Raw genomic sequence first — 25,000 nt, 5'->3', positions numbered from 1 at the left:
TTTAACCAATCTGTAAATTGTGGCCTTATAAACTTGTTGACTGACTAACACTAATAAATCACTCATCCTTTTCCCTTAATATCATCCATATATTCATATTTATATGGTATTAAAATACACCAAATCATGTTCATTTCTTCAAAAAAATTAATCGCGGGGCGGGGGTGAGCGCTTACAATTGCATAGGTTTGCTTCGCTCGGCAATATTAATAACCGTACAATTTTCAGAACGTCTTCCCCACCCATTTTACAGACCAGATGACGCCCTTGCAATGCAGGCCATTTTCTGATTAATTACACCAACAACCCATTCTCTCGTATTAATTTTAAATGGCGTACATTTCGTAATGCCATTTGAAAACGCGAAATGACTCAATAAAAGTGAATTATATTATAGTACTATTGTACTAAAATGACTGTACCAGTACTACCGGTATAAAAAAAATTCACTAAACTCACCTTTCGCTTGCTAGGTGGTTTCTTAACCCTCTTATCTTTAAAGCCCTGTCAGGCCCAGGATTTTATTTACAACTGAATTCTACTCACTTATTATTATTATTAATTTTTTTTTTTTTTTTTTTTTTTTTTTTTGCTCTATCAAAACCTCCAATTCGATTGGGTGGTATTTATAGTGTGGGGTTCCGGGTTGAATCCTGCCTCCTTAGGAGTCCATCACTTTTCTTATTATTATTATTATTATTATTATTATTTAGAAAACTGATATTACATTCATGCTTCATTTTCAAGTGTTTAAGTGGAGTTTTTTAATTGTTATCGCATCGAAAACAGGCCTGCCTCTGTAGAACATTTCTTCCTATAACACTCAATGCAGACACCAGAACACAGAAGTAGAGGAATGCGAATACATACCGCTCACGAGCTCATGGATACACGGTACTAAATTACTGAAACACCATTGTACTGCTGAGGTGCGCGCATTAGATTAAGCCAGCCTTGTGCTAGCCAGCGATACACACCAGTCCGACAGTAGCCAGTAACTGACGGACCTAAACTGCTTGCTGCTCCGCGAAGCTGAGGGACTGATGTCAACGTTTTTTATTAAAGGCCGTCTTTTTCAATGAGCTAGAAAGGGATGAGCACCGCTGAAGCGCTTTCTTTCATTGTACTGCACTGAGAGTGTATGTTTGCGTGTTTATTTTAATGGTTGTTATGATGCGCTTGACAAATTAATATATCTTTTGAAAGTTTCTTTATAATGTATTAGGTAGCAGTTTTGTCGGTTATCGCACAATTAGATAATTAAACATATTAAAATTTCTAAGTAAAAATTCATGGCACTCCTCATAGAAATCGTATATGCTAAATGCTAAAATCAGAACAGGCGCCACATACTCACTATGCCTTGAGGATTCCTTACTGATATATATATATATATATATATATATATATATATATATATATATATATATATATATACATATATATATATATATATTATATATATATATATATATATATATATATATATATATATATGTATATGTATAAAGCTAAAACACCATTACATTGCCTACAAAATTTGAAGAGGCTTTCCATTAGTATTTGGCGATTAGTTTTTTGAACCTTCATCTGAAGTATTAGGTCACACCGCATTAGTGTCCGAAGCCTCTAACACTAAGCAATACACTATCCAGAAATAACCAATTGATTATTCCTATCCTGGCTGTTCATTTAGGATTCATTTCGTTAACAATAATGAACGAAGCTGTCTACATGGCCTATAAGGAAAAACAGTTGGATGAGGAAAGAGTTAATGTTGAAATACAATTCTAAGTTATATAATATAATATAATATATATATAGCTATATATATATATATATATATATATATATATATATATATATATATATATATATATATATATATATATATGCATGTGTGTGTGTGTAGAGTTGGAAACATTTTGTTGGAGAGAGAACGAGAATTAAAGTCATGAGAAAGCATGATGAATTTTCATATATGTATAACTAGGAAATGCTGCCAGTTTCAGTAATATGAAAGGTTAATAGTTTACGACACTGTTATCAACTTCATCTACGATAGTGACTTTCTCCGTTTGGCAACGCGGCTATTTACAAAAATTCCCTACAGATCAGAAATGAAGAATCGAGAGATAACTTTGACCTACTGCCAACCTAATTACCGTTTGGTCCATGCATCTGACACACGGCGTAATCGATAGTGACACTGCTGTCGACCGTAAAGTCTGTGGCTGTGAGCGTTACGTTGTCATTCCAGTCTCTGGGCACTGTTAGGTAACGGTACCATTTGTTTCCCGTGGATTCGCCCGACAGCGCGATGATCTCGGGGTCAGGCTCATACCCGAATCGAGTGCCCCAGCCGTCCTTTCTGGAAAGGGACACATTTTATGTAAAAAGATAAATAAAATAAAATAAAACTTTTCATAGTGAGTTTGAAAGTTTTTGTCATAATGAGAAAAACAAGATTTCAATTACTGCCAGAAAACTGATTTACATTTTATTTTAATTTGTGTGTGTGTGTATGTGTGACTAAATGCCGTCTAGGTTCGTTGGCCTTAGTTCAGGCGCCTCTTTCACACTTTACAATTGTTAAGGACAGCCGGGCCTTGCTTAATCTAAAACACACACACACACACACACTGAAATAAAGGTGTATCCTGACATTATTTCCTTTTCACCTTACTACAGCTTAATATTTTTTTATTGCATTTCATTGAGAACTCTTTTTGGTGTTGCACTAAGATTACCCCCATTAACATAAAGTTGTAACTGAGTGAATTTAGATCTCAGTTAATTTGGAAAATGATGATTTGGCCTGAGTAACTAATGCATTTTAGAAATCAATTAGAATTCTTTTTTCGGATCATCGTAAATCTTTATTGCCCTGAATTTTATATTAACACTGGTTCACGTTTCTCTCTTTTATCATTAAAGGAAGAATTTTCTTTGATGTTAACACAGAAAGTTTTAATCATCTTGTGATATACTGGTTCATACTAGGGTCAGTGAGGTACGACGCTATTCACCTCATCAAAATTCTTGACTTTCCACAGACAAGCAACTGAACACAAGGGGATGAAAGACAGAATTGACATCGGAAACGTGTCGTCAACACTTTATTGCTTACTTGCCGCTGGATTAGACTTTTTATCACAAAAAATTATCTTTAGCAACTCTCAAAAACTCTAGTTCATTTATTACCTTAGAGAACTTAGTCCTACATAAGTAAGCTACTCTAAGGCTAACCAGAAGTCAGTACTATAGAAAGGAAATCGTACAATACTAATGCCGTTTTAGTGCGCCTCATAATCTAACTTTCTTTTGTAGATTTTCCAGCCACTTCCCTTTTAGCTCTGTCATTAACCTCAACTTCAAGTGAGATTGGCAGAAACTTACCCGTCACGTTCTCTGTAAAGTTTTTATATCCTTGATTTATAGCAAATTTTTCACTGTGATTTCTTCCATACAGAAGCTGGAAATTAAAGTTTTTTTGTGAAAATTTGTGGTGTAATGAACTGGTGAGCAAGCAATGGTTTGCTTCAGTATTCTATGGTCTTTATCCTATTCATTTCATCCATACCTAAAGATTTCAACATTCTATGTAATCCTTGCCACGCTAACTTGACAAAAACAAGACAGTATCTGGAGGATGAGCGAGATACATTTAATATGGATTCTACCTCGGACAACTAAGTGTGGCACCCTTCTTTAAAAATAAACCACTTAAAATATTGCAGCATGACCAGTAAAGTGTGTAAATCTATCAGACAAGTAAATCTAACATTTGTCTTCATTTAATCGGGTTGTGCTTGATGCAGTAAAATAATATGACCTCAGTTACCCTTCAGGTTTTCTTAACCTTTAACTTTTCTATAGACTCCAAAATATATTTTTCTTATCTGGAACTTAATGAGTGCCAAAGATTGGGCTTTGACCCTTTGACTCTTCGAAAATATCATTTTACAATGAAGTGTTAGTCAGAATCAAACAAAAACCTGGTACAAGAATCTAACTAACACCTCAACGATCTAATTTACTTTTATTTAATCATTTTTGTTTCCTTTCCAAAATAATGGCTTGCAAAATCTACCCAAGTATCCATAAACTGATTCCAGTGTCATAAGATATTTACAGTCCATAAATTTCACACAATCTTGTAAAATTGACCACTTTTCCATAAATTTATGTTAAGTAAATAAACGAAATTATTACAGTTTTGGCTCTGAAAGTTTTAGCAAAGCTTTGGATATGAATAAATTCTTAATACCTATCCCGTGATGGTAATCGTCCATTGATATCTTCACAAATCTTTCAGTGCAATGATGTTCTGAATGCACTAACTTATTTAAAGTGATTCAACTTCATATGAGTAACAATTTCTTTTAGAGCTACATAAGAGTCTAACTGGCATATTTGCACGGAAAGCAAAGATTTGAATTTCCATCCATTACACTATCTTTGTTCAAGTAAGTAATTAGATTAAATAGAATATACTCACAGATTGTTAAGTCCTATCAGGACTTTTCTGTCCCTGACCATTGGAGTGCTAACATTTGGAGAGTTTGTGGCTTTAAGCTGCAAAGAGAGAGACAGAGAGGCAAGACAGTTGTTTTGTAAACAAGCTAAATTCTTTTGCCGAATAATAAAGCAGGGAACTTTGACCACCACTAAAGCATTTCTATTTCATTGCGATTTTGCTTAACTTCAGCCCCGTAAGGTTTACTTGTAGCTTTCCAAAAATTGATTTTTTTTTCAGTGGCGTACTTCAGTATGTTATACAATTTGGCATCCTTTCAGTTAAGAAATAAATAGGAAATATAAGAGATAACTACATCGAATCAAAAATTTAAATGCTGGATTCACAGGGAATTTGGCTTCTATAATGAATTAAGTTCTCTTTAATTTCTAAATGTGATCTAAATAAGCTAAAACGCGTCATAAACAATATGTCCCCGACTATTGAAAATATATATATATATATATATATATATATATATATATATATATATATATATATATATATATATATATATATATATATATATATATATATATATATATATATATATATAATTTGTGTGTGTATACATATGAATATAAATTCACACACATGCATATATATATATATGTACATATATATATATATATATATATATATATATATATATATATATATATATATATATATATACATATACACATTTACACATAAATATATTATATAAATTATATTTCTCTCCTCAACTTACCCAGACGAGTCCTTTGATGTAATGAAGGACGTCAATGGATTCAGGATACGCCAGGGCTGAATTCAAGGTCGCACACCGCGCGAGAGCGCTCCTGTAACTTGTGTGTGTCACTACCAAGTAACAGTGACCCTTATAAGAAGTGAAAGATGAAGCGCAATAAGCTGTGGGGGAGAAACATTCGATTCGCCTGAGTCTACTTGCAGAGTAATCGGTCTGCAAATTTGGGAGTCATAAGTTGTGAATACTTTCATGCGTGTCATAAAATTACGTACATAGTTAACGGGGAGGAGATTCGTACATTCAATTTCAATCCTTGCATTCTTTAGGAAAATATGGATTCAGGCGTCTATTTTTAATAACTGGGGTTTGGCCGGTGGTTACATACACACACACACATATATATATATATATATATAATATATATATATATATATATATATATATATGTATATATATATATATACTATATATATATATACTATATATATATATATATATATATATATATTATATATATATAGTATATATATATATATATATATATATGTATAATATATATATATAGATGACTGGTAAAAATGTTCTGTAACATCAGCAGAATTCCATCTAATAAAAGGAGCCCATAAAAACACCAAAACAATATAGAGAGAAAAGTACTATATTTTCAGAGACTGCTGTACTCCCTCTTCAGGTAGATGAATGAGAAAAGTTTACAGAAAAGGTGGTATTTATACCAAGAGGTCCATCCACAGGCAAGCCAATTTAGGTCACCCCCGCTGATAATCTTCCTTTAATCTTTAATCAACCAACTCTTAAGAAGATTAAAGGAAGATTATCAGCGGGGTGGACCTAAATGGCTTGCCTGTGGAAGGATCTCTTGATATAAATACCACCTTTTCTGTAAACTTTTCTCATTCATCTACCTGAAGAGGGAGACAGCAGTCTCTGAAATATAGTACTTTCTCTCTTTTTATTTTGGTGTTTTTATGGGCTCCTTTTATGATATATATATATATATATATATATATATATATATATATATATATATATATGATATATATATATATATATATATACTACATATATATGTATGTGTGTGTGTTTGTATGTATATATACATGCACACACACATATACATACATACATATATATATAGTATATATATATATATATATAAATTATATATATATATATATAATATATATATATATATATATGTATATATATACTATATATAGTATGTGTGTGTAAATAAATTCTTTTGTTAAAACAGGATACATCATCAAGTATAAAAGGCCCATTAAAACTCTGTGTTGATTCTTAGGACTATGTATATTTCGGAGGGCTTCCATCACCCTTATCAAGCTGTGAATGACAGGAGTTTCATTAGAGAAATATATAGTAGGAGATATGCCTTAGGTGATGCCTGGGGACATCGCGAAGCCATCGTGGGTTCTGTTAATTGGCTTAATCTGCTTCATTGTTGCCTTAAGGAAGATGTTATCTATTCGGTCCGAGTCCCAGCCTCCATTGGAAAGGTTAATCCTATTATCTTGTTGTTTTATCAGTGAAGATTCCACTATTTGGCATTTGTATCGACAGCTGCTTTTGTATAAAATTATGGGATGAGTTCCAATCCATGGTATGGTTCGTGTTATTTATATGATGGAAAATTGCTGAACTATGCTGTCCATATCTAACTGATCGTTATGCTGCGTTAATATTCCGATGAGTTCCAATCCATGTATGGTCGTGTTATTTATATGATGGAAAATTGCTGAACTATGCTGTCCATATCTAACTGATCGTTTATGCTGCGTTAATCTTTCCGAGAGAGATTTACCAGTGAAACCGAAATATGACTTATTACAGTCCCTGCAAGGGATTTTATAAACCAATGCTTTTGGAAACTGGTTTCTGCTGAACGTTAATTAATGATTTGCCTAGTGTATTCAATAAGTGAAGATAAAAGGGTTCGAGGGGCATAAGGTTTGTGTGATCTCTCGTAAATTATCCACATGAGGGATTATGATTTTGTTTGTGTATTTTTCCTTTTCTTTCTTTTCTGTAGGTTTGTAAAAAGTGCTCTTTGCTTTATGTATTGCTTTTTCTATTGTGTGCTTGGGGTCATTTAACAAGGTACGCTGATGTCTTCTAAACATCCTAACCAGACACAATAACACACAGCCCCTGCCTAAAAGATTCATGTTAGCTATAATCTCACTCTGCAAACTAGACGCCATAATCACCAGATCCGATAAAGATGGTAAAATTGTGTTAATGGACAAAATTTTCTACAAAGAAAAGATCAGTGAACTTTTAAATGATGCACCTGCTTATAAGAAATTAACAAGAATAACCCGAGCCGTAAGGTCCCAACAGATTTCTTCAGAAAAATCAGAAACATCGGTATAAGTAAGAAAAATATAGAAATTTTGGAAAAATTTAAAACAATCAATCCCAAATTACCTTATTTCTATGGCCTCCCCAAAACTCACAAAGATAAAATTCCCTTCCATCCCATAATCTCATGTGTTGGAGCTTTTAACTACAGAATCTCTAAATGGTGGCCGAGCTACTATCCCCCATTTTAGGATAGTCATATAAAACAAACAGAAGACTTTAGCAACAAATTTAGGTCGGCAGATATCCCCGTACATAACGTAAAACTTCTCAGCCTAGACATAGACTCCCTTCTCACAAAAGTGCCCATAAAAGACGTGTTAACGTTCATCAAAAACAAAAACAAACTAGAGCCATTCGCTGACCACTTCCCCATACAATTGAATAAAATAATGCAACTTATAGAGCTCTGCGTCACTAATAACGTCTTTTCCTTTGGTGATAACTTTTACCGTCAAAAATTTGGTTGCAATATGGGGAGCCCGCTTAGTCCTGTTAGCTAACTTTTTATATATATATATATATAATATATATATATATATATATATATATATATATAATATATATATATGGAGTATTTTGAAACAGTAATTACAAACCCTATCAGAACTGCAGGTATGATTTGGCTTCGGTATGTAGACGACATCTTAACATATTTGAAAAGCGAGTGGGGTAATTTTGATGTCTTTCTACAAAAATTAAATTCCTTGGTCCCGAGCATAAAATTTAAAAGTAGAATGGGAAAACAATAACCAGATCCCCTTTTTAGATGTCTTAATAATCAGAACTAATAACAACTATAAATTCACTGTCTATAGGAAAGCGACATTTTCACTTTCATACATACATTTTTACAGCTATCATGACATTTCAGTTAAACTCGGCATAGCAAGTAACTTATTTCTTAGAGCCCTGAGAATATGTTCCCCAGATTTTCTTAACGAAGAACTTCAAACAATCAGAAATCAACTTACCTTATTAAATTACCCCAAGCACACAATACAAAGAGCCATACATAAAGCAAAGAGCACTTTTTACAAACCTACAGAAAAGAAAGAAAAGGAAAAATACACAAACAAAATCATAATCCCTCATGTGGATAATTTACAAGAGACCACACAAACCTTAAGCCCCCGGAACCCTTTTACCTTCACTTATCGAATACACTAGACAAATCGTTAATTAACGTTCAGCAGAAACCAGTTTCCAAAAATATTGGAGTTTATGAAATCCCTTGCAGTTAGATATGGACAGCATAGTTCAGCAATATTCCATCATATAAACAACACGAACCATACCATGGATTGGAACTCATCCCGAATTTTATACGAAAGCAGCTGTCGATACAAACGCCAAATAGTGTTATCTTCACTGATAAAACAACAAGATAATATGATTAACCTTTCCAATGGAGGCTGGGACTCGGACCGAATAGATAACATCTTCCTTAAGGCAACGATGAAGCGGATTAAGACAATTAACAGAATCCACGATGGCTTCGCGACGTCCCCAGGCATCACTTAAGGCATATCTCCTACTATATATTTCTCTAATGAAACTCCTTCTGTCATTCACTCCTTGATAAGGATGGAAGAAAGTCCACCCAAATAAAGGCCTTAGATTTAAAACAATGTTTTAATGAGCTTTGTATACTTGACATATAAATATATATATATATATATATATATATATATATATATATATATATATATATATATATATATATATATATATAAACATGCATGCCAAGGTGGACCAGGTGTGATGCAAATTCATACATATATGTATCGAGACATGAATGTGCTGCACGTATGTATATGAATATGCATATACTACATCTTCAGAACAATCAGACGTTAACACTGTGCAGCTGCATACTCATGATATATATGCATATCCTGTATAATTGTGTGTATTTAATGCAAATATATGTTATATATACATATAAATATATGATGAAATGGCTTGCAAATAAAGTAGAAAACGTTTCAGGACCTACGCCAGGTCTCTTTTTTTTCATCTGTGGTTATGTGTGAGATTATATATATAAGTTAAACAATAGAAAACAAGCAATTGTATACCTGGAAGAGAACAACCAAAGTAGGTCTGGTTGTCACTGCAGTTTTGAACACTTTTTACTATTGATGTCGACGAATCTCTCCTGAAGGTTAGGCACTGGTTTTGAGTACTTCCCTGTTAATGAAAAGACCCGTGTTAAAATTGATGCAAAACTAGAAAAAAAAAACTCAATATTAGCGAAAGAACCAGTTGCCAACGACAAAAATCAAGATAAGAAGTACAGATGACAAAATACGCCAAGTTTAAATATTTAAAACACCAGGGGAGCAAGAAGCAGATAATGAGAGAAATTTAAATTTACAAGAAAACAACTACATTAAGTTTAGAGAACCAGTTAACAATAAACCGCTAAATATTAAGAAATATATCAAGTTAAAAGAGCCAGCTGGCAAGAAATGAATGAAGTTGAGAGCACGAAAAATAATTTTGTTAAAAGCGCCAAAACCAACCTGCGAGAAATGAATTAAGTAAAAGGCACAAATGGATAATAGAGAAAACGCGTCACAAATACCAGTTAGCATGAAACAAATCAAGTTAAAAGCAGTTTGAACCTATTTAAAACCAGTCTGCGAGGAAGAATCACATTGAAAGCAACAACTAAGAAAAAAGCATTAAAATCACTGCGCCATTTAACTATAAATGAATTCAGTCAATAGCACTAATCGGTGAGAATTAGAATAAGCTGGCAGACTGTAATCATTTGCATCATTTGACATGAAATCCATCAACTGGAAAGCACTAGATCCCAAAACAAGGTGTGATCCGACCTCTAGCTTACTCGGGGAGCATGATAATACCTCCAAAATAGAACGTTGTTTCCCCAACGGCAATTAAAATAAACATGTTATATCTTTTTTTTAGAAATAATTGTTATGTGCTGTTTACCATACATATTATTTATTTTTTTACATTTTCATTCTAATAAATAAATCATAAATATCCTATCCTTAAATTCTTGTATCTTTAACTGAACAGAAAGCACCTTTCAGGCCTCTTATTTCGTAACTCCCAAAACAACAACAAAAAAGTAGTCTGTATGCTTACTCCCCGAGTAAGCAAAAATGAAAGTATATAAAGCACTACTTTTTAGGATACAAATCAAGTTAAAAACACCAAAAGACCAAAGGCAAATCAGCCGTAAGATTGCTAGCGGACTATAGATAAAACGAACTAAGAGCACTGGTTGACTAGTATTAATGAAATTTAAAACAATTAATCAAATGAGTCACGCTAAAAGCACTAATTGTCAAGAGATACCTTAAGTTAAAAGTACCGGGTTGACAAGCAGTAGATCTCATCAAAGCACAAGTTGACAAGAAATAACTCCAGTTAAAACAAGAAATAAATGCAACAAGAAATAAAGTTAGTTGAATGAATTGGTTGACAATAAATAGATCTATATAAAAGCGCCAGTTGACAAGAAGTAAATCTAATATAAAACTCTGGTTAACAAGCAATAATTCTTGTTACAAACTCATGTAAACGATAAATAAATCTAGGTAAAAACCCAGGTAGACAAAAAATCAATCTATTTGAAAGCATATATTGATAAGAAATGAATATATTTAAAACCAACAATTGACTGGAAATGAATTAATTTAAAATCAATCACTAAGTAACAATATTCAAGTTTATATAAGAATATCAGTTGACGAAGAATAAATCCAGACAAAAGCAACAGTTGACAAAAACTAAACCCAGACAAATGTCGCAGCTGACAAACAACAAATCTATTTAAAAGTTTCACATGACTAGAGACAATCAGGTTGAAAGCACCATGAGACAGAAAGTATGTAAATGAAAGCATTGGCTTGCATGCAACACTAAATAGATTCAAATTCACAGGACCCGTCAAGAATACTCTACACTGATCGATCATAGATGAATTATGGAGGCAAGTTGAAGAAATCCTGTTCTACAAAGCTGCCTGAACGTAGTTCTTCGGAGCTGGTTGAAAGAGAATTGCCATTCAAGTTGAGAAGACATGTGAATTCAGGAGGAGAAGTCAATAAAAAATGTAAGCATTTCACATGCCCCTGCCTTCAGTGAAGTTTGAAATGCTCAGGCATACCATTTTGAAACGTTATTCAAGGAAAATGAATGATTCACTCTCCTCCAAAGTTACTGCAATACTTAATCGTTCAAGCAAACTTCCTGCACCAACAAATGTGAAGTCATTTAGAATGCCCATCATTAAATAATATATAAACTCCATGCATGAATGAAGAGGTATCGATGTCACATCCAACATGAAACATAGAATTGACCAAATGTCAGGTCACTGGAGGCGGGTGACGATTATAGCATTTTTAATATCCCCAAGGAATACTCATGAGGGAACTTTTATGAGACAGTGATGCACATTAAACAGAAAACAATACAAAGCGATTTTACACGATATACAAATTTTTAAAAGATTATACCATGTAATTTGTTAAATTCTATAAGCATCTATTGTTACTGATACACATTGCGATAAGCATTTTATTGTTACTGATCCACATTATGATAAGCATTTATTGTTACTGATCCACATTACGATAAGCATTTATTGTTACTGATGCATATTGCAATAAGCATTTATTGTTACTGATGCATATTGCGATAAGGATTTTATTGTTACTGATACACATTATGATAAGCATTTATTGTTACTGATCCACATTACGATAAGCATTTATTGTTACTGATGCATATTGCAATAAGCATTTACTGTTACTGATGCATATTGCGATAAGCATCTATTGTTACTGATGCACATTGCGATAAGCATTTATTGTTACTGATGCACATTGCGATAAGCATTTATTGTTACTGATGCACATTGCGATAAGCCGTGCATGCATGCAATACAAAGATATAATAATTAATAATTAGGTTGCGTATTATCTTCACAGATCGGTCTTCGTGGTAGCATAAAAGTTACTGTTATAAGCAAGCAGAAAAAGAGAGAGAGAGAGAGAGAGAGAGAGAGAGAGAGAGAGAGAGAGCACTAGCACTTACGGTGCAATTATGATTTGCTTCGCAGGAGAAAGGACTGTCCGTAGGCGGCTTTGGAGTAAATGTGCCACCCATACTGCAAAGTAAAATGGCAGGTCAGATACGTCAATATAACCAAAAAAAAAAAAAAAAAAAAAAAGAGAAAATAATCCCTGGAGCAAATGCTCTCCATCAAGGATTTTTTTAAGCGTCTTGAGAATTCTGTCTCATGAATATAGTTTTCAGGTTTTAACATACTCTGTTCCACCATTCTTGATTTTGTTTTGTTTGCATGGTGTTTTTACGTTGCATGGAACCAGTGGTTATTCAGCAACGGGACCAACGGCTTTAAGTGACTTCCGAACCACGTCAACAGTGAACTTCTATCACCAGAAACACACATCTCTCACTCCTCAATGGAATGGCCGAGAATCGAACCCACGACCACCGAGGTGGGACGCCAACACCATACCAACCCCATCACTGAGGCGCTAGCCACCCACCATTCTTGAGATATCTTGCCAACAAAAACAGAGAAGTGGACACAAACGAAATAAGCGTTGCGAACGGGCTATAGTAGATTCACGTCAACCGTGCATCTGATGCTCCTGATTGGCTGTTGATAAACCAATCACAGGGCTGGAAACTCTCAGTCTCTCTTGAGAGTTCACATAGGTAGGATGCATGCTCCACCTCTCCTGAAAGACGTATCCCTCAGGAGAAGTGGAATATCTATCCTACCCATGTGAACTCTCGAGAGAGACTGAGAGTCTCCAGCCCTCTGACTGGCTTATCAACAGTCAATCAAGAGCGTCGTAAGGGACTGGCCTAGACATCATATGCACAGTTGATGTGAATCTACTATAGTAATACGACTTACATTTCTCAAATAATAAGTGGGAGACAAATAAGAAAATGAATCTTGATTCTTGGTCTGAGTTGATATAAAAAATTGTTTTGTATTCACAAACGTTAAAGCTACAAATGTCGTGCAACATTCAATATCACAGTGAAAGGGTTAAAAATTCATGAATACCGACCGGTTCCTAACGTACCAATCGGCTACCATAGTGGAGGTGGGTTAGCATTGACTCATAAGTCCAAGTAAGGAAAAAAAAAAAAATGCTAGTTTTCTGCACAGCGTATAAAACTATGAAACTCCCAGTCGCGGCCCGGTGGTGGCCCGTGTTGTTGGCACCTATAGCAGTGCCAGACGCACGATCATGGCTAAATTCAATTTTCAATAAATTCCAAACTACTGAGGCTAGAGAGCTGTAATTTGGTATGTTTGATGCTTGGAGGGTGGATCATCAACATACCAATTTGCAGCCCTCTAGCCTCAGTAGTTTTTAAGATCTGGGGGCGGACAGAAAAATGCAGATGAACAGCAAAATGCCATCTTAATAGTTTTCTCTGAAAGAAAACGAAAAACCTGAATTCGGCAGGCATATGAACTGCAGAGTCGGTATTGACTTTTACCTCTCTTGAAAGCCGAATCGGAATTTCACTGATCAACCGTTGTCATCAAGGCCTATACATCAAACCTTTCGGCGATTCGACCTCGTCTGATGACGGACGGCTTATAACTGGAAATTAAATTTCCCCTTGAATTTTATCCCAACGTTGAGTGAATTTGATATTTAACGACATTTATAGCTTAAATTTTGTATATATATATATATATATATATATATATATATATATATATATATATATATATATATATAGGTACACACACACACACGCACACAAACACACACACACACACACACACATATATATATATATATAATATATATATATATATATATATATATATAATATATATAAAGTGTGTGTTTGTGTATGGGTGTGTGCTGCCAGACTTTCTTTCACCAGATAGCTTATTCATAGTCTAACATCATGAATTATTTTACTATAACATTGAATTTACTGATTTACTAACGAAGTTATTAGTTGCTGATTAAAATCTAATTTGGACTTACTTTATATAAGCCGTGTAATAATTTTTTCCTTCCACAACGTAGTTCATGTCCTCTCCATACACAATTCTCGCCAGCCACGCTTCATCTTTGCTGCATCTGACAAATACCGAAACATTTGAAATGAAAATGAAAGTCCCTTCTTACTAAGCAAAGCAATCCCATTTTTGTTTGTGGGAATGAGTGCTTATTAACTGGTTTAAAAGTGCTTAGATAGCTACACAGGAAGGTTGATCAGGAAAAATAGAATAAAGTGAATCGTTCACTCATAAAAATGTATGCATGCTGTTGCCTAGACGTTTGTTGAAGTCATGGCCATTGAATTATATATGATGTCATATACCGACAGGGTTGTTGACCTGTTTATCTGTCAGGAATGACAACCTGTGAACAAAGAATGAAAACTTACTTCAACGATGCAGTAGTAATTCCGTATTCGACTGTGTCATTGTAGAATTTGAAACACTGGTGTTGGCCTTTGCCTAAGGTGTAATTCAGGTGAAATGGACAGGTTACTGTTGGATAAAAATGATCAATAATAAAGACTGGAATTGGCCGTCATGATAAATGGAAAATACAATATATATATATATATATATATATATATATATATATATATATATATATATATATATATGCTTCCTTTAAATATACCCATTAATGATAATAAATAGCTTTAGTTTGTACAAAATGGAAACATCCCTGATGCTCCAATTTGAGAGATTTGAAAAAAAGAAAATCCACAGTGCATGTGCCAGCCGATTCCATCATGCAGCAAGGTTCTTTTGCACTATCTCTCATCAGAAGAGTGAGGGGAAGGAAAAAGGTCACTGAAAATTTACATAGATTATGTTTCATTGTCATAACTTTGTTATTACGAACCAATTAATCACAGACCATAGATAGCAATTTAGGACTGTCCTCAATGTTGACCTGCAGGGCCAGGGGCAAGACGCGAGTTCACAGGAGGGAGCACAAATCTCTTCAACTCCTTTTTTGCAGAAGCCAGGACTAACCAGCTGCCGCGGATCCAGTCGAGGCACCCAAACAGCAACTGGGCTAAGAGCCCCAGTGAAGACTGCTGCAGTGTCTGGAACTAGAAAACATGACCCCACCAAACAAAGTGAAGATATTTCATGGAGAGTGAGTGAACTGGGAATTGGAAGGAGTCATACTTTAGGTCTATCCGAACAAATAGGTTCCCTTTGCCAACAATTTTCTAGACAGAATCCGTGGACAGGAGAAGAAAGTTGTTGAGCTGGCTGAGATCTATAATCGAACTATAACCCCTTGAAAACTACGGAACATCGAAGAGCTGAGAGTAGAATCCTGGCATTGAAGTGGTGAGAGTCAAAGGATTGTACAAGATTGTGAGGGGGCTAAGAATCTAGTTCAAGGAACAACAGGTGATAACCATGGTAAAGACACTATAAAACCCAAGCCTCCATACTAATGAACTCCCAGGAACTTCAAAACTTCTGAAGACAGGCCTCCCTTTGAGAGTGGAGATAATCTATGCTAGGATCTCACACCTGAGAATTTAATGCTGTACTTGCTTTGGCCTTCAGAACAAAAGGATGACTGAAGCAACGAAAATGGACAAGACGTCTGCATGTGGGTTGTTGATGATGGGTTGTAGAGGATCAGTGGTGCTAGTAGCAAGGGACTTTGGTCAAGAAGCAGAATCAGCAGCTAAGGGTGATGAAACAGATCCTTTAAGTTGATGATTGCAGTCGATGGGATTGGAGGCAAACAGAAAGAAACCTAGTAAGATCCTATCTGGAAGCATCTTTGTTCATCATAACATTTCTTTACATGCATAACCTGTAGTAGAAATTCAACAATGAATCAAACTTTAGGAATATCCTTCAGGCAAAACGTCGGTTCATTCATGAACTACTCAATGGCACTGATGATCTAGTCTTAGAGCATAGATGAAACCTTTTCTCTGAGTGAATAAACAATCAAAGATGAAGGCTCCACAGGAGCAACTGAGGGAGAAGAGAGCTGAATAGGAGGAACATAGGCAGATATTTCAGGAGTGGGAGTGGCGGAACACTAGATGATTAGCAGGTGTCTCCCAGCAGTAACCAGGAAAACATCAGGAGAGTGAGATTTTCATGGCAAAGAAAATTCCCCTGACAAGTATACCACTATACTTATATTTATATACCAAAAGCATAAGTGGAAGTATGGTGCTATAGGTAACCTGCTGATAGTACAAATATCACTAAAATTAGGACCAAATTCTTACACACTATGCTCCTCAGATCAACAGAACACTGCATGTGAGGGCCTTTAGCTAAGAATGAATCATAAATACTACAGGCCTTAACATCTCACCAGCACAAGTAAGCTGAGGAATGATTAATACAGTAATTCCCTGGGGAATATCACGATGGGAATATCAAAATTATAATTATAATAAAAAGATGAAATATGAATTCACTTGACTCCTAGAAATTATAGCCGAGAGTCAATAAATAGCTCTGATAAGAATTAAGCAAAGGATTAAGGGGCTACATTGCACAGCCCCTTACAAAGAGAATCTCAAAACACAACCAACCACGCATTGAAAGAATTAGCAGAACATAAACATTATTGAAACCTACAAAAAATCACTCAATCTTACTGCAACGGCACTGAAAACTGGAGGTATGTTGGTCACCAGTTGAAAGGTAAAAGAAGTAAATAACACATCGTACACTGGGCATCATACTCAAATGAATAAAAGTGAACAAAGATGAATGAATAATGAAAGATCACCACTGAGTTGTTCATAATGTCACCTTGCCTGAGGGAGTCAATGGTCACATGCAAAGTCGGTTCCTTCTTTCAAATTTCTCCAGCTGCTGAATCTGAGGCCATTTCACGCGGAATAAGGCTGTCTGTGATTAATATCTCGCTAATAACATATTTTGTTATGCTCTCTTAACTTCCTCTAATCCCATTTTCAAAGTTGGCAATTAACTGCTCCTCATATGGTATCAGTATCCGGCCTGGCGCCAGCACTCTTTCCACATAAGTGCTGTCATGAATGTGGGTCCATCCATGAAATTTACTTTCGGGAAGCTCCTGGACAGTTCTCTTATTCCTGATTTTCTTATTCTTTGTCTATGTTAGGTTTCCTAAAGCAAATGGATGTAATTAAACAAGTACAATTAGGCAGCTTTCTCCTAGAGTTTGCTTGAAATATTATGCTCATATTTACATAAACATACCTTCGCTGTATTTCTGACAAACGTCTTGTTTATAGGAAACTCGTCTCTTCTGCTGAGATTTTACTCTCTTCAGCGCCATCCTAAGGTATCGATTAACATCAGTTTTGATTCACAATGTTTTACGGAGAGTTCTTTAGATTTCCTCGATCATCTGAGGCAGGCACTTCGATTTTAGGAATTGTGAAATCATGAATTAATTCGTCCCATACCAATGACCAATAAGAACAGACGATCATTACCCTCTTCTTCATTCAGTAATCTTAATATCACAGTCCATATAAGAAAAAGTTCACTTAAAAACTGACTTTTTCCTCAGAGATAACTCCGTAATCATATTTACAGAAAATATGATTGCAGGAAAGACCAGAGTTGTTAGTATACGTTAACACTTCCAAGAATGCATAATTCATAATGTACTTAGAAACATGACTAAAACGTGGAAGGTAAAAGAAAAGGAAGAGATGCGGTAACTCACTTGTACAAGGAAATCTCGGTCTGAAACTCCAGTCGAAGACACCACTGGAGTTTTTCACACAAGTAGATGTCCCATTATAGGTCTTGTTCTCTTTCGGGGTATCCGCCCTACCCTCCATGTACATCGGACGAGTACACTCGTAGGTTACATTGGATCCCTCTGTTCGTTCAAAAGGCAAGTCTGCTTGCATGAGCCACGACCAGGACTCGTAATACGCTATCACAGGGGGACACGACAACTCTGTGATTTGTAGAGAAATTTAATAAGTCAGTGAATTGTAGGGATGATTTCACTATAAAGTTGAATGACATCTCAAAACGGAAGGAACCCATCTTTATTTGTGTGTACCGTAAGTCAATCACGAATTTAGTCCTGAATAACTTTCTCTTGATATTCTCCTACTGCTATTTTGCTTCAACTGACAAAAAAAAAAAAAAAAAAAAAAAAAACACATAAAAAAACTCATCTAAGATTCTTTTAGAAACTTTAGAAGAATAAATACGTAATTGTCTAGTTTCCCTGATGTTCATCAGCACAAGTTCATTATGTACAAATGATATAAATATACAAATATCACTCGTTACCTTTGTCGAATTCCCACGGACGAGCAGCGACCACAACAAATGATAAGTTCTTTTTATCTCCCGAGAGTGTGCCCCACGATAATTCGGTACTTGTAATGTTGAACTGTAAATAGATTTGACTTATGACAGAAATTCTGATAATTCATAGCAAATAATAGTTAATATATATATATATATATGTAATATATATATACATATACATATATATATATATATATATATATATATATAATAATATAATATATGAATAATTATCACATCACCATGATTCATATAAATTATTCGAGCTACAAATGTCCTTTAATATCTAATTAGCTCTACCTCGGAATTTATATATTTTCATACATCTAAACCGAAAGGGAATTTTTTAGGACGAAATAATTATCAACTAAAATAAAAATAAAAAAAGTCCCCTTCGGTTTCCATATATGAAAATATAATAATTCCGAGGTAGAGCGAATTAGATATTAAAGGACATTTTGTAGCTCGATATATATATATATATATATATATATATATATATATATATAGATATATATATATATATATATATATATATATATATATATATATATATATATATATAATATATATTATATATAGTATAGATATATATATATATATAATATGTATATATATATATATATATATATAATATATATATATTATATATATATATATATATATGTATATATATATATCTATATATATATATATATATATATATTATATATATATATATATATATATATATAATCTTTAAATCCACCGTAGAAAGTAAAGTGAAACAGGGACTTGGGACAAGTACTTTCGTAGAATATTCTACATTTTCAAGTTCACACTGAATATAAAAGAAGTTGACAGGCATTTATATACAAAAACAGAAAGAAGGGGCGGGGTTACAGTTTATTAACCTGGGCGGCAAGTCCTTTAAGCAAAAGAGATAAGGAAAGAGGATCAAGGTATAATCCTGGGTGGAGATTTAAATTCCTTGTTGACATCCCTTCGATGAAGATGGTCTCCAACAGGTTCCATTTTCGATTATATAATATATATATATCTATATATATATATATATATATATATATATATATAGTATATATATATATATATATATATATATATATATATATATATATATATATATATATATATATACATATATATATATATATATATATATATATATATATATATATATATATATATATAATATATATATATAGATTTCGTTTTGTGTCAGTACCTCCGTTAGCTTTCCCTTGTACACCATAATTAATATCTGCTTAGGCTTTGTTTATACCAATGCTTCAAATATCAAGTAAATGATATGTCACAGTTGATATCAAACTGAATATGTTTTGTGTGAAGTAATCAGATTCGTAAATTACAACCCTAAATTCCTGAAAAAAATGATTGCATCAGACACCGCAACGTAGTAATTTTAAAAAATAAAGGCAAACTGCATTTAAAACTTCAATAATGAGAATAGAAAAAGAAAAAAAAAAGGTCTTGTTTCCAAGGTGACAACCCATGAGCTGTTTTAGGTTTAAAATTAATGGAAAACGAACAGGAATCATATTGCTCCCAAACATATGCTACATTTTTCCTTTCAATATGATTAACTTCAGGACACCGTTCAGGTTTAAATTTATTCTAGCTATAAGCTGATATCTGCTCCAAATTGCAGTCCATTTCCCAATGTTTAGACCCACTTGCTTCTTTTTCATTCTATTCAGCGAGTGCGTTGTAAAACTCACGATCATCTTAACAAAAGATTCTAGCATATACTTCCCTAAGCTAGTTCAAATGGTTACGAGTTTAAAGACGTTAATGGAAACGCCTCTGGGACAGTACATTTCCCCTCTTGTCATCGAAGTCCGTCAGTTTCTTTCACTTTTTGATCACTAGCCCTTTCCCATTATCCTTAAAATATCATATGATTTACTGGTTTATCAGTGAGAACCTTACACACAAGTAAATACACTGCATGAGCTGAGGTGCAGTTGATTGTCAATCCATTGCAACTGTTAACACTGAGAAGTGATAACGATTCGTACAAAGGATTCATCTAGTAATCAAAATAGCTACTACAAGGCAATGAAAGCTGTGAATCTTTCATGGATAAGTGCTGACTTAATTACAAATATTACCTCTCTCTCTCTCTCACACACAACAATGAAATTTTACAAATAAACAAATTAATCTCGTCTCTACTTACACCAGCACCGGACGTCGTATTCCACCAGAACTGATCATCAGTGCTATAATTCTCATTTCTGCTGTAAACGAAGGCATTACCTGAAAACAGAAATCAGATATGGATACATTGATTTCCAAACGCACAAACATACACACACACAAACATATATATACGTATATGTCTATATATGTATATAAATATATATGTATGTGTGTTTGTGTATATATAAATGTGTCCGTGTATTTGTTTATTTGTAAAACTTCTGTTACTAGAAGATTGTTAGTATGATCATTTAGATTAAGTTGGCTTTTTTTCTTTTTGCCAGCACGGGGTCTTTTCCCAAGGTGTCAAAGGGGAATAAGAGATCAGGTGTGAACCTCTGAACACCTCCCACCCAACTGAAACAGGAACTAAGTCGTGATATACAAGTTTATGGCGGAGAGAAAAAATGAGACGGCGAACGAAGGGTATACGATCTTTCTCCTTTACTTTGGGGCAATCTACATCTGGTGCAGAATGGGATCAAGAATATATAGGTTGGACTTGAATTGCTTTCATTTGCATCTTTTACCTGTGGTAAAGCTAATATTGTCACTCGTGGTTACCATAATACTATGAGAACCATGCTGATATAATTTTCATTATTGCGGGTTCGAATTCTGCCAAGGGCGTCAGAATATTTCCATTTGTTTCTTTCATTCGGATCTTAGGCTTTGTTGTGACCGGCTTATCTAAACAGTGTGAAGAAATCAAGAAGTTTGAGGTAATTTCAGTCATGACAAATACACACACACATTATATATATATATATATATATATATATATATATATATATATATATATATATATATATATATATTATATATATATGATATATATATATATATATATATATATATTATATATATATATATATATATATATATATATATCTATATATATATATATATATATATATATTGTATTTTGTTGCCAGTTAACGATAGATGAATATGTATTAGATTATTTTTAATAATGTATTGCATTATTTTTAAACTTAATTAGTTAAGAATGGTAATTGCTAGTTTTATCCTCTCCGATGTTTGACTTGTTGTATGCTTTGCTAATCCTATTTTCTGACCAGTGGGGATATGGAAGTCTTCGATGGTTACATGAGCCAGTTGTTTCCTGGACCTTGCCTTGGGCGCTATTCGAACTGATCGTTGGTACTGATTTTTGGCCTCTGCACATGTACATAGACTGAAGATTATTTACACCCTATATACCTTTGGATTTCCCAGTCTGCAGCTTCAGGATTTGTCCTTCTACGCCTTTGGTTCAGTTATGAAGCCAAGGGGACCTCTCTGTCCCAAGGTAGAATATTTATACTCATTAAAGCTCATGGCAAATTTTCCTCTGCTGTCGTCTTCAGTGGACAGTTTGATACTGGCCAGCAACCTTGTGATATTAATTTGGTTTCAGCGCTGTGATTGGATTAGCATCTGATAATCACTCTCTGATTTGTCCTCCAGACGTGGAGGTGTATCTTGCCTTTCAAGAGGAAAATTAAGTTTAAAACATATGGAGAAGTTGTTAGGAATATTAGTGTGTATTGGTTAGGGTATTCTTTCTTTTTGCCTTTCTCCTCCTTTCTGGACCCCCTCCTTTTTGTGTTTGGATGTGTTGGTTTCTTTTATTAGTTGGGTGTTTGGAATTTGTTTAGCGGTTATTTAAGAGTGAGTGTTATTCATATATTTTTGTATTATAGAGGTTCAGGTGTAATTTCTGCCTAACGAGTTATGTATTAAATTTAAGTGATTTTTCTCAAGTGTTATTTTCACCCCTGAATTGATTTTGCACTCTGTGGTTTAAGGTTCTGGTATGACTTCACACCTTGTGAATTTCGTATCCTGTTAAGTGAATACAGTTATCAGATATTTGTATAAGTGTATTGTGTGGTGGTTAACAACAACCATCACAATATATATATATAATATATATATTATATATATATATATTGTGGTGGTTAACAAGCCATCACAATATATATATATATATATATATATATATATATATATATATATAATATATATAATATTATATATATATATATATATATATATATATATATATAGTATATGTATATTGTATATATATAATATATATGCATATTTGCGCATGTGCGCGTGTGAATATGTATGTACAAAAGACCAAGTTCTCCGTGTAATAACCTTGTTGTAATGTGTGTGCATAGTTCGGTAGGAATGCCTCAGATTTCTTGCGACAAGGTTGCTTGGCTCCTTGTGGCCATACTATAGTAGACTCACATCAGTCGTGCATTTGATGTCTAGGCCAGTCCCTTATGACGTTCCTGAATGGCTGTTGATAAGCCAATCACAGGGCTGGAAACTCTCAGTCTCTCTCGAGAGTTCACATAGGCAGGATGTATATTCCACCTCTCCTGAGGGATACTTTTAAAAGACGTATCCCTCAGGAGAGCTGGAACATACATCCTGCCTATGTGAACTCTCTCGAGAGAGACACTGAGTTTCCAGCCCTGTCATTGGCTTATCAACAGCCAATCAAGGGCGTCGTAAGGGACTGGCCTAGACATCAGATGCACGGGTGATGGGAATCTACTATAGTATATGAAGATATACCGCAAATAACATAGGAAAAGTTTCATACAACTTACAAAATGGAGAAAAGGGGGTTGTTGTAAATTAGCCTCTCTCTCTCTCTCTCTCTCTCTCTCTCTCTCTCTCTCTCTCTCTCTCTCTCTGATGAAAAGCAGAGGCCTCTTACCTGGTTGGCCATGGTAGTTGTTCCAATCTACATTTAGAGTATAAGTTGGTCCTCTTCTAACAAGAACGTATCCATTAGTAGCGTGAAACGTCTCATTAGTCTTCGTAAAAAGTTGAAACTGGAAAGACAAAAGAAATTTAATCATTTCCTCTTCACGGGTAGGCAAAACATGCACAATCTCGCGCAAAAATTGAACCCGGTTTTTCCCGACAATCCTTCGTCCAAGCAACAGAGTTTATGGTTCTCATTTATCTGTAAATATGTTCAAGAAAAATCTTTTACAGGGAGTGTTGTGAATATTCAAAGGACTCTCTTTTTGATGCTTGAAAATAAAATTTGGGCGAATTTACAAATGTAGAGTTTTTGAGTAGCAATGTGAAGTGACGTTCGACCATGGAAAAGTTGTCTCTTTCTCCCAGAGCCAAGAGCTGGTTTTGTTGTAAATAGTCAGTGAAATGTTCACCTCTGATCCTTTTGTATTTTTGCCATCCGAGGTTTTGGCTTCATTGATTTTCGGTCAAAATGGACTCTGAAGAATCAGAAGTAAGATTCATGTGAAATTGTGACTTTTAGAGGCCGATGTCGAGAGATTTTCAAGTTATTTTGGGGAAGATTTTTCTCTTTGTCTGCGTGTGTGTTGCAGGGGCCTCGTGGTCAGTTCATGTATTTGTTAAACTTGAATAGTTTAGTTTTACAATAAAATATATATATATATATATATATATATATATATATATATATATATATATATATATATATATATATATATATATATATGCTCCGTAGGTAAAAAAAAAAAAAAAAAAAAGCACAATGCAAGGTCATAGAAATTGTGGTATCGTGAAGTTTGGAAACAGCTCAGATATTTAGGCAGTGTCATGCCAAAGAGCACAAGCTTCTAACATAACTGTCTTCTTTGAACTTAAGGTTCTCACATTCGAAAAGTCATCCGTTAATAAAACGAAACAGGGAGATTTGAATATGAAGTCTTTCATCGGCAGGAATGCTTTATAAGCCCACTATAGTCTTTCAAAAGTA

At 34.1% G+C, this 25,000-nt stretch overlaps 1 protein-coding gene across 3 annotated transcripts in view; it reads right to left on the bottom strand.

Annotated features, from left to right (window-relative positions):
• Positions 1 to 25,000, bottom strand: part of LOC135195830 (uncharacterized) — a 274,057-nt gene that overhangs the window by 101,659 nt on the left and 147,398 nt on the right. For all 3 annotated transcript variants that reach the window (XM_064222337.1, XM_064222338.1, XM_064222339.1), the window contains 11 exons: positions 23,963 to 24,080; positions 21,197 to 21,276; positions 18,976 to 19,078; positions 18,392 to 18,631; positions 15,105 to 15,210; positions 14,699 to 14,794; positions 12,738 to 12,810; positions 9,737 to 9,848; positions 5,253 to 5,413; positions 4,502 to 4,578; positions 2,166 to 2,371 (listed from right to left, as the gene is read on the bottom strand). In XM_064222337.1, the coding sequence (XP_064078407.1) occupies positions 2,166 to 2,371; positions 4,502 to 4,578; positions 5,253 to 5,413; positions 9,737 to 9,848; positions 12,738 to 12,810; positions 14,699 to 14,794; positions 15,105 to 15,210; positions 18,392 to 18,631; positions 18,976 to 19,078; positions 21,197 to 21,276; positions 23,963 to 24,080 (1,372 nt within the window). The remainder of the gene's footprint in view (positions 1 to 2,165; positions 2,372 to 4,501; positions 4,579 to 5,252; positions 5,414 to 9,736; positions 9,849 to 12,737; positions 12,811 to 14,698; positions 14,795 to 15,104; positions 15,211 to 18,391; positions 18,632 to 18,975; positions 19,079 to 21,196; positions 21,277 to 23,962; positions 24,081 to 25,000) is intronic.

Source organism: Macrobrachium nipponense, chromosome 16 (assembly GCF_015104395.2).
Source record: "Macrobrachium nipponense isolate FS-2020 chromosome 16, ASM1510439v2, whole genome shotgun sequence".
Lineage (NCBI taxonomy): Eukaryota > Metazoa > Arthropoda > Malacostraca > Decapoda > Palaemonidae > Macrobrachium > Macrobrachium nipponense.
The sequence above is the reverse complement of the archived record's forward strand: the minus strand, read 5'-3'. Positions and strand labels throughout refer to the sequence as shown.